Raw genomic sequence first — 10,407 nt, 5'->3', positions numbered from 1 at the left:
ACTAAAGCGCTTCATTTATTCATTCATTGTAGTTTGTTGGTTATTGTGATGAACACAGAATCAAAGAGGCAGTCGGATCTTCAACATGACAACATTTTAACTTTAAAAAGAGTCTTTTTATTAATACATGTACTTTGTTCATCAGGCAGAGAGGCTCTAATGAACAGTTGCATGTAGGACCCAGTGTTTCTGGAGTTTGACCCGTAACTAGAAAATAAAAGTCAGGACGTCTCTCTGTTTCCAGTCAGTAAAAGGAGGAGCAATAATTAAATCTTTGAATAAATAATACATGGAATATAAAGTGTTTTATTCCCTCACAAGTCCATAAAAAGTTCAGACGTAATAATTCATAATTTATAATTATTTGAATGTGCTCTGTCTTAAAGGGACGCACATTTCTTTTGTTTTCTTGTCCCAGTTTGGATCCCTCAATGGCTTCCCACCACCGAGCACAGCGTCACACCTTCATCTTAAATCTTTCCTCATCAGGATGTGATGTCACGGAGTACCGTTTACAGAACAAAGTCGTGATTTAAGTGAATCAACGTGACTCTCAGACTGCATCTAAGTTCCAGACTTCACACTGATGCTGTTCAAAGTAACAAAGTACATTTACACAAGTACTTTTCAAAAGTACTAATACTTCAAGGCCCAAAGAGTCGATATGTATCAGAACTTTCTTCTTCTTCTTCTCTCCCATTAATCATCTCACGACCCCTCAGACGTATCTGGTGGCCCTCTGGAGGGGCCCGACCCCTATGTTGGGCCCCTCTGGACTAAAGCATCTTCATCTGGAGCAGCTACAACAGTAACATTCTGCTCATTGTACCCTCATACTACAGTTCGTATCATATCTTCATAATAACATAACAATAATTCTCATTTTATGTCGTTACAAGAAAACAGTATTTTCAAAATAAACTTCCAGGAAAAGATCGAGGAACTACAGAAGTTACTCAAAGTAAGTAAAGTGCTTTTAGAATACTTTTGTACTTTAACTTAAGTTTGATTTAAAATGCAGGACGATTACTTCTAATGGAGTATTTGTTACTTTGTGGTATTAGTACTTTTATTGATCCGTCAGTTTACAGAATGAAGTCTTCTGATTTCTGAGTGGACTTTTCAACAAACAAAGAAAAACATGAGATTTTCTCTTTGTAACTGGTGGTGTACTACCTGCAGTACACTATGACAACAAGTACAACAGTATGACAATAAGTACACATGCTGTGTAGTACTATGTGGTGTGGAGCTGAGACATGTGTGTCTGAATGTTAAATACTGATGATGTCGTCTCGATCAGAGACTCTGAGCACAACGCAAGAATGACGTTCACTGAAGACTTATGTAGCCTCATGTTTAATTATTTAATATTTAATAATTCATATTTAATGATTTAATTATATAATTATTCAATATTTAATGATTTAATATTTAATGATTTAATGATTTAATTATTTAATTATTCAATATTTAATGATTTAATATTTAATGATTTAATATTTAATGATATAATGATTAATATTTAATGATTTAATGAATCTAATATGTTTTGAGACTCGTTTTGCCTTGTCAGCAGATACAAAGTAGATTAAAGTTAATAAAAAGAGAAGTTATGATTCCAGCTGGTTTCTTCACCGTTTTATTTTCAGACTACAAATGAAGTGAAATCTGTTTCAAACTCAATTCATATTTATTTATTAGCTGCAGAAACATGATTTTAATTAAACTTCAGAAACAAAAAGCACCTTTAAAGATGAAGACGTGAAAAGTGTTAAATCTTTTATCTCGGCTGCTGTAAGCCGAAAACTTTAATAATAATTATAATTTTAACTTTAATCGATGAATCCATCTGCTGCTTATCACAACAGTTTCTTCATAGACAAGAAACTAATTATGAAGAAAAAAAAAATCACAACAAAAATATTGTTTAAATGCTATTTAAACATAAATAAATATAATTAAACTGTTGAGGAGCTCTGCAGAAAGATTCACAGTGAGAATAAAAAGATGTAAAGATATAAAGAGATAAAAGCTTCAGGACGCGTTAATTCAATTATTATATCATCCTGAAAAACGTGATATAAGAATAAATAACGAGTCAAACCGCTTCTCCGTTGTGTTTCTATTCTTATGACCATAAAACATTTCATGGTATTAAATGTGTTAAAAGTCTTAAATGAACCGCAGCAATAATCACTTCAACACTTCCTACATGAAGCTCGTCTTTAGTGAACGTCGGCCTCCATGTTGCTCTGAATCTAAATATTCTAAATGTTGTTTCTTTGTCTCATAGAAAGACGTCTTTACCACCGAGACTTGTTCCAGCAGTTTGTCGAGAGTCAAACCTGAAACAACGACGTTTAAAGTTTAAAAAAGGAGATAAAGTCACAAGAAGCTTCACTTCCGTTTGACAGAAAACTGCTGAACATTTTGCACTAAAACGACACAAAACTCTGTGGCTGTATATGAATCTTAAATATTAAATATGTACATGTAGAGCTCTGACTCAACTCTAATTGTCTTGATTGCACTGAAAGCACAAAATGAGAGGGTGAGGGAAGCATGAAATGTGTTTCTGTGTTCTGCATCATGATGATTTCTGAAGTTACAAAGTTTCTGCAGGACGAGACTTTTGCACTTTGTTTCTTCTTCTGTGGTGTTTGTTATTGTTTCTTATTCCTGATGAAGAAGCTTCCTGTTTGTTACTTCACTGATGAATTCAAAATAAACTGCAAAACAAAGTGAGAAAAGTTAAAGCAAACAAACTTCAATAAAATATTTCTCATAAGTTTTGCCTTTGAGTTCGTCCAACTTGTTTCTGGTTGGTCCGTTTATCACTACAATAATATGAACTTCACTTAATTAGAAATTGTTTAGCTGATAAGGGGAGACACTGAAATACCACACAGTGTGTGTGTGTGTGTGTGTGTGAGTGAATGAGTGTGTGAGTGAATGAGTATGATGAGTGCAGTAGTTCACTGTATGAGCTATAATCACTGTGTTCATAAAACTCCTCGTTCCTCCTGAACACCCCGCTGCTACAAAACTACTGAGACACACAGCAGGAAATGTAAAAAAAAAAAATCAAAAAACCTTATTTTTATTGGAATACATTTGACTGATTTTAAAATATTCGATTCAAATAAAATAAAAAATGAAGCCTTTTTGTGTATTTTTTTTGTATTAAAACATTTTTTTATTTAGGTATATAAGTCATCATACTATGATTTGTATATAAATTATTATCATATATATTAATATTATTATAATAGTTATTATTATTATTAACACAGCATGTCGCTAGGTGACGCTGATGTTCCGATGTAACGTCTTCTGCCTCCACCTGACACCACCGAAGAAGAAGCAGGAGGACAGAACTATTGCCGGGTTAAGAAAACAAACCGAAGCAGCAGCCGTTGTTCGCGGCTAACAGCTAGCTAGCTAGCTAACGAGCTAACGAGCTAAAACCATGGCGGCAGTGCGCAGCTTAATGGTGGCGGTGAAATCAGACAGCGGCGGCTCGGACCGCTCGGAATCGGACTCGGACTCCTCCGAGTCGGACCGAGACGCCCGCGACGCCGAACCGATGGAGGTGGAGGTGGAGGAGGGAGAGCTGGAGGACGTCTCCGTTAACCGGTCCCTGAAGGAGCTGCTGCCGGTGAGTGTCCGGGACGAGGCCCCTGTCAGACCGGGGACTGGAGTTTGTGTCGCGGCTGGTGGGACAAGCGTGAAGTGTCGTCGTGTGGGAACTTCCAACTCCCAGTTCTCTCTGTCTCCGTCTCTCCGGGGACAATTTTCTAGCACCGTGTCCGTTACGGGTTAACGGTTAACTAACGGTTCACACGAGCTACTTAATATTTAAACGTGTTTAGCAGCAGCCGTTCACTTGTTTGTTGTTTTACTCACTTGTTGCTGGCAGCCTCCTCGTGCCTCCAGGAGGTAAAGTGGAAATTAAATGTTTTAAGGACAAAACAAAGCATGTTTTTAAACATGTTTAATGCATCTGATACAGGCACAATCACTAATCAATTCGGCCTGGTTTTAATCCCCAGTATGAGAGGTGTTTATAACTTTAGCGGTAGTTCCTCTGTCTCACAACAGACAGTATATCACCTGTAGAAGGTTTTACTGCAGGTGTCTGTTACCTGTGTTTGTTAGCTAGTGTTTAACTTGCTCAAATTATAATGTAAACACCAGCTGTTTGTATAGAAGCAGGTTTAACAATATGTCAGGTAGCTTCAGGGTCTCTGCTGCTTAAAGAGCTTAAAAGTCTCAAACACATGTTTAAATCAACTCTTCTCAGAGGTCTTTAAATTGGTTATTTGCTGCTTTTATTTTGACATTCATCCAGGTTTAATATTTGGTTAAGTCAGAAACAGAAGGGCTGATGAGTGAGGATGAATTCTAAACTTTCGTCTGTGATGTTTGATTTTGTTTTTGCAGGATACGAGCCGGCGATATGAGAACAAGGGCGGAGCGTTCATCACAGGGATTGATGTCAACTCAAAGGTAGGACAATAAAGTTTTACTCATTACGTCTTTTATTACGGTTCATCACAGCCATTCAGATCCACATCCATCCAGCTGCTGAGTCCTCCAGGTAACAAACAGATCATACAGAATTTCCTCATAAATTAAAATACCTAAAACCCAAAGGAGTTTGTTATTTTGTTTTTGATGCTTCACCAGAAAGTGTTCTGATATTTCTCTGGTTCTGTAAATCAAAATAATACAAAAATATAATCCACATACTTGAGTATGTTACTTCCTCTAGATGTGTTTGGTCTTCCTTATTCAATGATAAACAAATGTACTGTATGAATAACAAACTTAAGGAAGATAAAACTTGTGTTAGAACGATTCAGACTGAAGGTTGATTATAAGTGGGATTTCTGACGAGGAAGTATTTTGTAACAGAATCTGATTAAAGTTTATTTAACGGTTTATTTGTAGTGAGATTTTAAACGAGACATGTAGAGTAAAATGTTGTTGTTGAAATATCAGAAATTTAAACTTTGTTTCGGCTGCTTTTTCTAACGGAAGAGTTCATTGCACGTGATGTGTTCATGGACCGTCGGAGAGATGAAAACCTGACGACGATGGCGGTTTTTACAGCTTCTGGCTGTTATGAACGGTGTAGTTTTGTCGATTGTTTAAGAGTTAAAAGTGTGTTTGTGTTTTCATCAGGAGGCGATCGAGAGGAAAGAGAAGCGAGCGAGACGTTTTCATTTCCGTCCTGAAGAGACGGTCGACCAGAGGAACGTGTTCATGGATAAAGACACCATGAAGAAAGGTGAGACACGTGACCACAGACAGGTGGCTCACACTACCTGCTTCTATTGACTGTACATATGTTCTTCTTCTGTGGTGCTCATGACTGTACACGTGTTCTTCTTCTGTTCTGTGGTGCTCATGACCTGTCCCTGTCTTCTTCTTCTTCTGTGGTGCTCAGCTATCCCCAGCCTGCGTATGGAGGCCATCTACGTGACGGGAGTTGACGACATGAGTACTCAGGACATCTTCGGATATTTTAAAGAATATCCTCCATCACACATCGAGTGGATCGATGACATGTCCTGTGAGTGTAACACACACACACATACGCTCACACACACACATACATACAGACACACACACACACACACACACACATACAGCCACACTCACTGGTGGAGGAAGTATTTAGTTTACTACTGTAAAAGTACTCCAGAGATCAGTGAGGACCCGTCTGTCTGATTGTTTCCTAGGTAACGTGGTTTGGCTCGATGACAACACGTCCATCAGAGCTCTCGTCAACAGCAGCCGGATGACCGACCCGGAGGAGGTTACCACGGAGACGGAGAGCTCCGACCAACCGGCCGAACAGAGCAAAGGTCAGTCTGTGTACATAAATACTCTTTAACTGACTCTCAGAGGTCAGTCTGTGGACATAAATACTCTTTAACTGACTCTCAGAGGTCAGTCTGTGGACATAAATACTCTAACTGACTCAGAGGTCAGTCTGTGTACATAAATACTCTTTAACTGACTCTCAGAGGTCAGTCTGTGTACATAAATACTCTTTAACTGACTCTCAGAGGTCAGTCTGTGGACATAAATACTCTAACTGACTCTCAGAGGTCAGTCTGTGTACATAAATACTCTTTAACTGACTCTCAGAGGTCAGTCTGTGGACATAAATACTCTAACTGACTCTCAGAGGTCAGTCTGTGGACATAAATACTCTTTAACTGACTCTCAGAGGTCAGTCTGTGGACATAAATACTCTTTAACTGACTCTCAGAGGTCAGTCTGTGTACATAAATACTCTTTAACTGACTCTCAGAGGTCAGTCTGTGTACATTAATACTCTTTAACTGACTCACAAAGGTCAGTCTGTGTTCATAAATACTCTCAAAGGTGCGGAGAACTGAAGCGTATTTTTTATTTTTTTACCTGGTAGGTCGTGAAGGTCAAGGGTCAGATGATGAGGAGGAGGAAGAGGGCGAGGTGGAGGAGGACGAAGAGGAAGCTGTGAAGAAGAGCAGCGAGGAGATCGAGGTGAAAGACGCAGACGAGCCGAAAACCAAGCCGGAGGCCGTTCAGGTAGAGTTTACTAAAATACCTCAAACTGATCCGGTTATTGATTACTGCCAATAAGTGATGGATGACGTGAACCTGTCTGTGCCTCAGGTGGAGGACCTGTCGCTGGCAGAGAGAGAGTCTCTGCTGAGGAACGACCTGCGACCGGCCATCAAACCCTTCAAAGGAAACAAACTCCTCCTGCGTTTCGCCACACATGGTGAGTTTAAGTTAACCCTCAGTTAAACCAGGTCTACAGCAGGTTTAAGTTAACCCTCAGTTAAACCAGGTCTACAGCAGGTTTAAGTTAACCCTCAGTTAAACCAGGTCTACAGCAGGTTTAAGTTATAATGAAGATACGTTCCTCGTGTTATTGTCTCCAGATGATAAGAAGGAGCTGGGTGCTGCTCGTCGCAGTAGATACTACATGAAGTACGGAAACCCAAACTATGGAGGCATGAAGGGGATCCTCAGCAACTCCTGGTGAGACTAACTCATCTGGTTATTTAAAGGTTTAGTTGTTGCTTGGTTGTGTCCTTCTCTCTGATAAAACCACTTTCTTACATGTCAGTTTTTATTTTGAGGATGTGTAGCATGATGTATATTTAAGTAAAGTAACTTAAAGTGGTCCGTGTCTTCAGGAAGAGGAGGTTTCACACCCGGAGGATCCAGAGAGACGTCATCAAGACCAAGAAGCCTCTGATTGGAGACAACATGGGACACACGCCGCCGTACACTCACCGACACTCTGGTAACAACCGTTTATCATCTAGACTAGACTAAGACTAACTTTGGAAAATAGGAAGTACGACACTTTCTGATGGGGATGGGGGGGGGGGCAGCTTTAAAGATACCAAACAAACAAAAGTTATATTTTTTTTAACTAAAATAAAAAGTTTAATTAAACAAGCTGCTCTCTGGAGATTTATATTTGCATTCAGTAGAACTATCGAAACGTTTATGATAAATATAATAATTATGATAAATATAATAATTATGATAAATATAATAATTATGATAAATATAATATCATAAAAGCCAAAGTTTAGAAACGCAAGCAGTCGTTCAAGAACGTAATAATAATGTAGGTTATTATTTAAATATTTTACTTCTTGTCAGCTGTTGATGTGACTGTGAAGACTTTGATCTTTTAGTTGATGAAGATCTTCTTCTTCTTCTTCTTCTCTCCAGCCGACCTGGTCAACCTGCCCGAGGAGCCCATCAAGGAGGAGGAGGAGGAGGAGGACGATGTCGACGAGGACATGGAGGAGATGGAGGAGGACGACCGGGTGGTGGAGTACAAAGAGCGGGCGGAGAAGGAGCAAGGCGAACGAGCCCCCGGAGGCCCCGCCCCCGGAGGCCTCGCCCCCGGGGGCTCCCGGCCGGTGGGGGGGGCGGGGCTCCGCGGCCGGGCCGAGCGCTCACCGTCTCCGTGGTCGGAGTCGGACGAGATGGACTACGACCTGGAGCTGAAGATGATCTCCACGCCGTCGCCCAAGAAGAGCAAGAAGATGACGATGTACGCCGACGAGCTGGACGGACACCTGAAGAGCATCCGGTCAGAGCCGCCGCCCTTCACAATAAGACAGAGTTTATTTGTTAAGATCGTTTGTTTTAGAGCTTTTATTTTATAAATAAGCTTTTTAAAAAAATAATATATTATAATAATAATTGTAGAGCAAATCGGCCCTACTGCTTCTCATCGTACTTTCACATTTTGACCACGATCACTAAAAACAAGTATTACATTTCATTTTGTTGTATTTAAAAGTTATTTTAAAAGTTTTTGCCTTAAAATAATTAATTTTCCTTGTTCCCGTTGGAACTCTTTGGTCTTGTGAGCAGGAACCGGGTCGGGGAGTCTGGATCTCAGACCAGAGCCAAGTCCACGTCGCCCCCCAAAGTGACCGACGTCCGGCAGCTGCTGGAGGAGAAAAGAAAAGGACTCACTCAGCACAGACAGCCCCCCCCGGTGGCCCCCAGTGGAAAGACAGGTCAGCTGATAAGATTATATATTTATTTATATTTATGAGATTTATTTGTTTTGTCGAGTCATAAAACACGTCCGTCTGTCTGTTTGTCTGCAGACGTACGTCAGCGGTTGGGGAAACGGCGCTACTCCCCCGACAGACAACGCTCCCCCTCCCCTGTCTCCCCCAGAGACACGCCTCCCGCCAGAGAACCAATCAGAGACGTGCACCGCAGACTGGGCGTGGCCAGTCAGGACAACAGACCTGTCTTCTCCAACTTGTCCAAAGACAGGAAGACAAGTAGGAACGCAGACAGAGAATAAAACGGAACGTCCCCCTCGTTTATTTGTGTGTGTGTTTTATTTATTTGTGTGTGTGTCTCCTGCAGGTGCTCTGTGGAGCAGACTCGGTTCTGGTGAAGACGACGGTGGCGGTTCCGGTCGTCGGGAGCGCAGATCGAGCAGCCGGCCGTCGGGTCTCTTCGCGTCCTCGGGGAGGAGTGACGGAGGTGAGGGCGGAGTCAGCGGAGTCGGCAGCAAGACACGAGGCGACGGAGAGGAGGAAGAGAAGAAGGAGGAGGAAGAAGACGACTCCACGCTGCAGAAGATGTGGGGCGCCATGATCAAACAGAAACAGGAGCGTCTGACCCACAAGATCAAGAAGAGCCGGCTGGACAGCCTGCCGTCACTGCAGATCGAGATCAGCCGCGACAGCAGCGACGACTCCGACGCCTGAAACTGAGGAAGAGGACGAGGAAGATGAAGAGGAGGAGGGGAACCAGCCGCAGTGTTTCTCCTCTGAACTTCACGTCACTCTTTTCTTCAAGTACAATAATTCAAAGACCTGACTGCAGATCTGAGGCCAGTGTGTTGGGTTTCTTTTTGTTTGTCTCTGCGGTCCAGGAGGGACTAACGGGTTCAACCAGACACCGCTCCTTTACTTTTAACTGACAAGAAAATGTTGATCTCCTCATGGTGGGTTTTTCATCTGCAACCAAATCCAGTCGAAAATGTATAAAAAAACACAAACGGCTGTTATTTGTTTTAATGCCTACATTTGTTGTTGGAGATTTCTTATAAAGTAAAAGTCAGACAAATAAATACTAAAGTTTAGTTGAAGCATTTGAACCAACAGCAGCACCTGAGAGCTCTGGTTCACTAAAAGAGACGGAAAGCGACTTCAGAGAGACGGAAAGCGACTTCAGAGAGACGAAACCCTTCCAGGGCCCCGTTGTCTCATAATCCAGCACCCTCCTGTTGATATATTAAACATCTGTGTTGATTTTTAACATGAGTTGAAATGTTGTGTTCTTGTCGGGATGTAGCAGAGCATCATGGGAAACCCAATCAAATCATTCCTACGTTACCGCGGAGATGTTTGTGTCCTCTGAGAGTCAAACCCCGGCCCAGTAATCCGTGAGCATTCCTCCACTCAGCTCCAACGTTTCGACCATCAAATCCAGTACGAGACTTAATTCAGAAAACGTGTGTTTACGTTTTATTGATTCATAGGACGAGTGATTGAAACTTCTCGTTGTTTCCTCTGAAAGCAGAAAGAACTGATGAAACGGACTCTGAGAGAAAGAAACCCAACAAAGGAAAACGATGACTGACGACTTCCTGTCTGTGTGGACGTAAACACCGTGCTGTACTTCCTGCAGTGTCATTTGTGTTATTTTTTTATTGTTGACGTCACAGCTGGTCATGAGTTCCGATCATTATTAAGATGTTGAATAATGTTTTATTTTACTTGCCTGTGATGATTCTCCAGGAGTCGTCATATGGAAAATAAATTGATTCCCATCAGTTAATTAATTCAAATATTATCTTTATTCTCATTCTTCTCTCGGTGGACTTGAAATATGACAAATTAT

General features: G+C 41.2%; 1 protein-coding gene across 1 annotated transcript; it reads left to right on the top strand.

Moving 5' to 3' along the window:
- Positions 1-3,378: 3,378 nt before the first annotated feature.
- ncbp3 (nuclear cap binding subunit 3) lies at positions 3,379-10,354 on the top strand. The gene is made up of 13 exons (XM_076102487.1): positions 3,379-3,661; positions 4,447-4,512; positions 5,191-5,296; positions 5,456-5,581; positions 5,751-5,876; positions 6,446-6,588; positions 6,676-6,784; positions 6,948-7,047; positions 7,206-7,315; positions 7,756-8,122; positions 8,410-8,558; positions 8,652-8,834; positions 8,923-10,354. The coding sequence occupies exons 1-13, from the start codon at positions 3,473-3,475 to the stop codon at positions 9,267-9,269; spliced, it is 2,121 nt and encodes a 706-aa protein (XP_075958602.1). The 5' UTR covers positions 3,379-3,472; the 3' UTR covers positions 9,270-10,354.
- Positions 10,355-10,407: the final 53 nt, after the last annotated feature.

Source organism: Anarhichas minor, unplaced genomic scaffold (assembly GCF_050575085.1).
Source record: "Anarhichas minor isolate MPS153535 unplaced genomic scaffold, ASM5057508v1 ptg000027l, whole genome shotgun sequence".
In the NCBI taxonomy this organism is placed as follows: domain Eukaryota; kingdom Metazoa; phylum Chordata; class Actinopteri; order Perciformes; family Anarhichadidae; genus Anarhichas; species Anarhichas minor.
The sequence above is the reverse complement of the archived record's forward strand: the minus strand, read 5'-3'. Positions and strand labels throughout refer to the sequence as shown.

Bases quoted from the DNA above. Each gene is read 5' to 3' on its own strand.
- ncbp3 (XM_076102487.1), top strand. From the start codon at position 3,473: ATGGCGGCAGTGCGCAGCTTAATGGTGGCGGTGAAATCAGACAGCGGC. The intron at 4,513-5,190 runs GTAGGACAATAA...TGTTTTCATCAG, and splicing joins GGATTGATGTCAACTCAAAG to GAGGCGATCGAGAGGAAAGA. The intron at 8,835-8,922 runs GTAGGAACGCAG...TGTCTCCTGCAG, and splicing joins GTCCAAAGACAGGAAGACAA to GTGCTCTGTGGAGCAGACTC.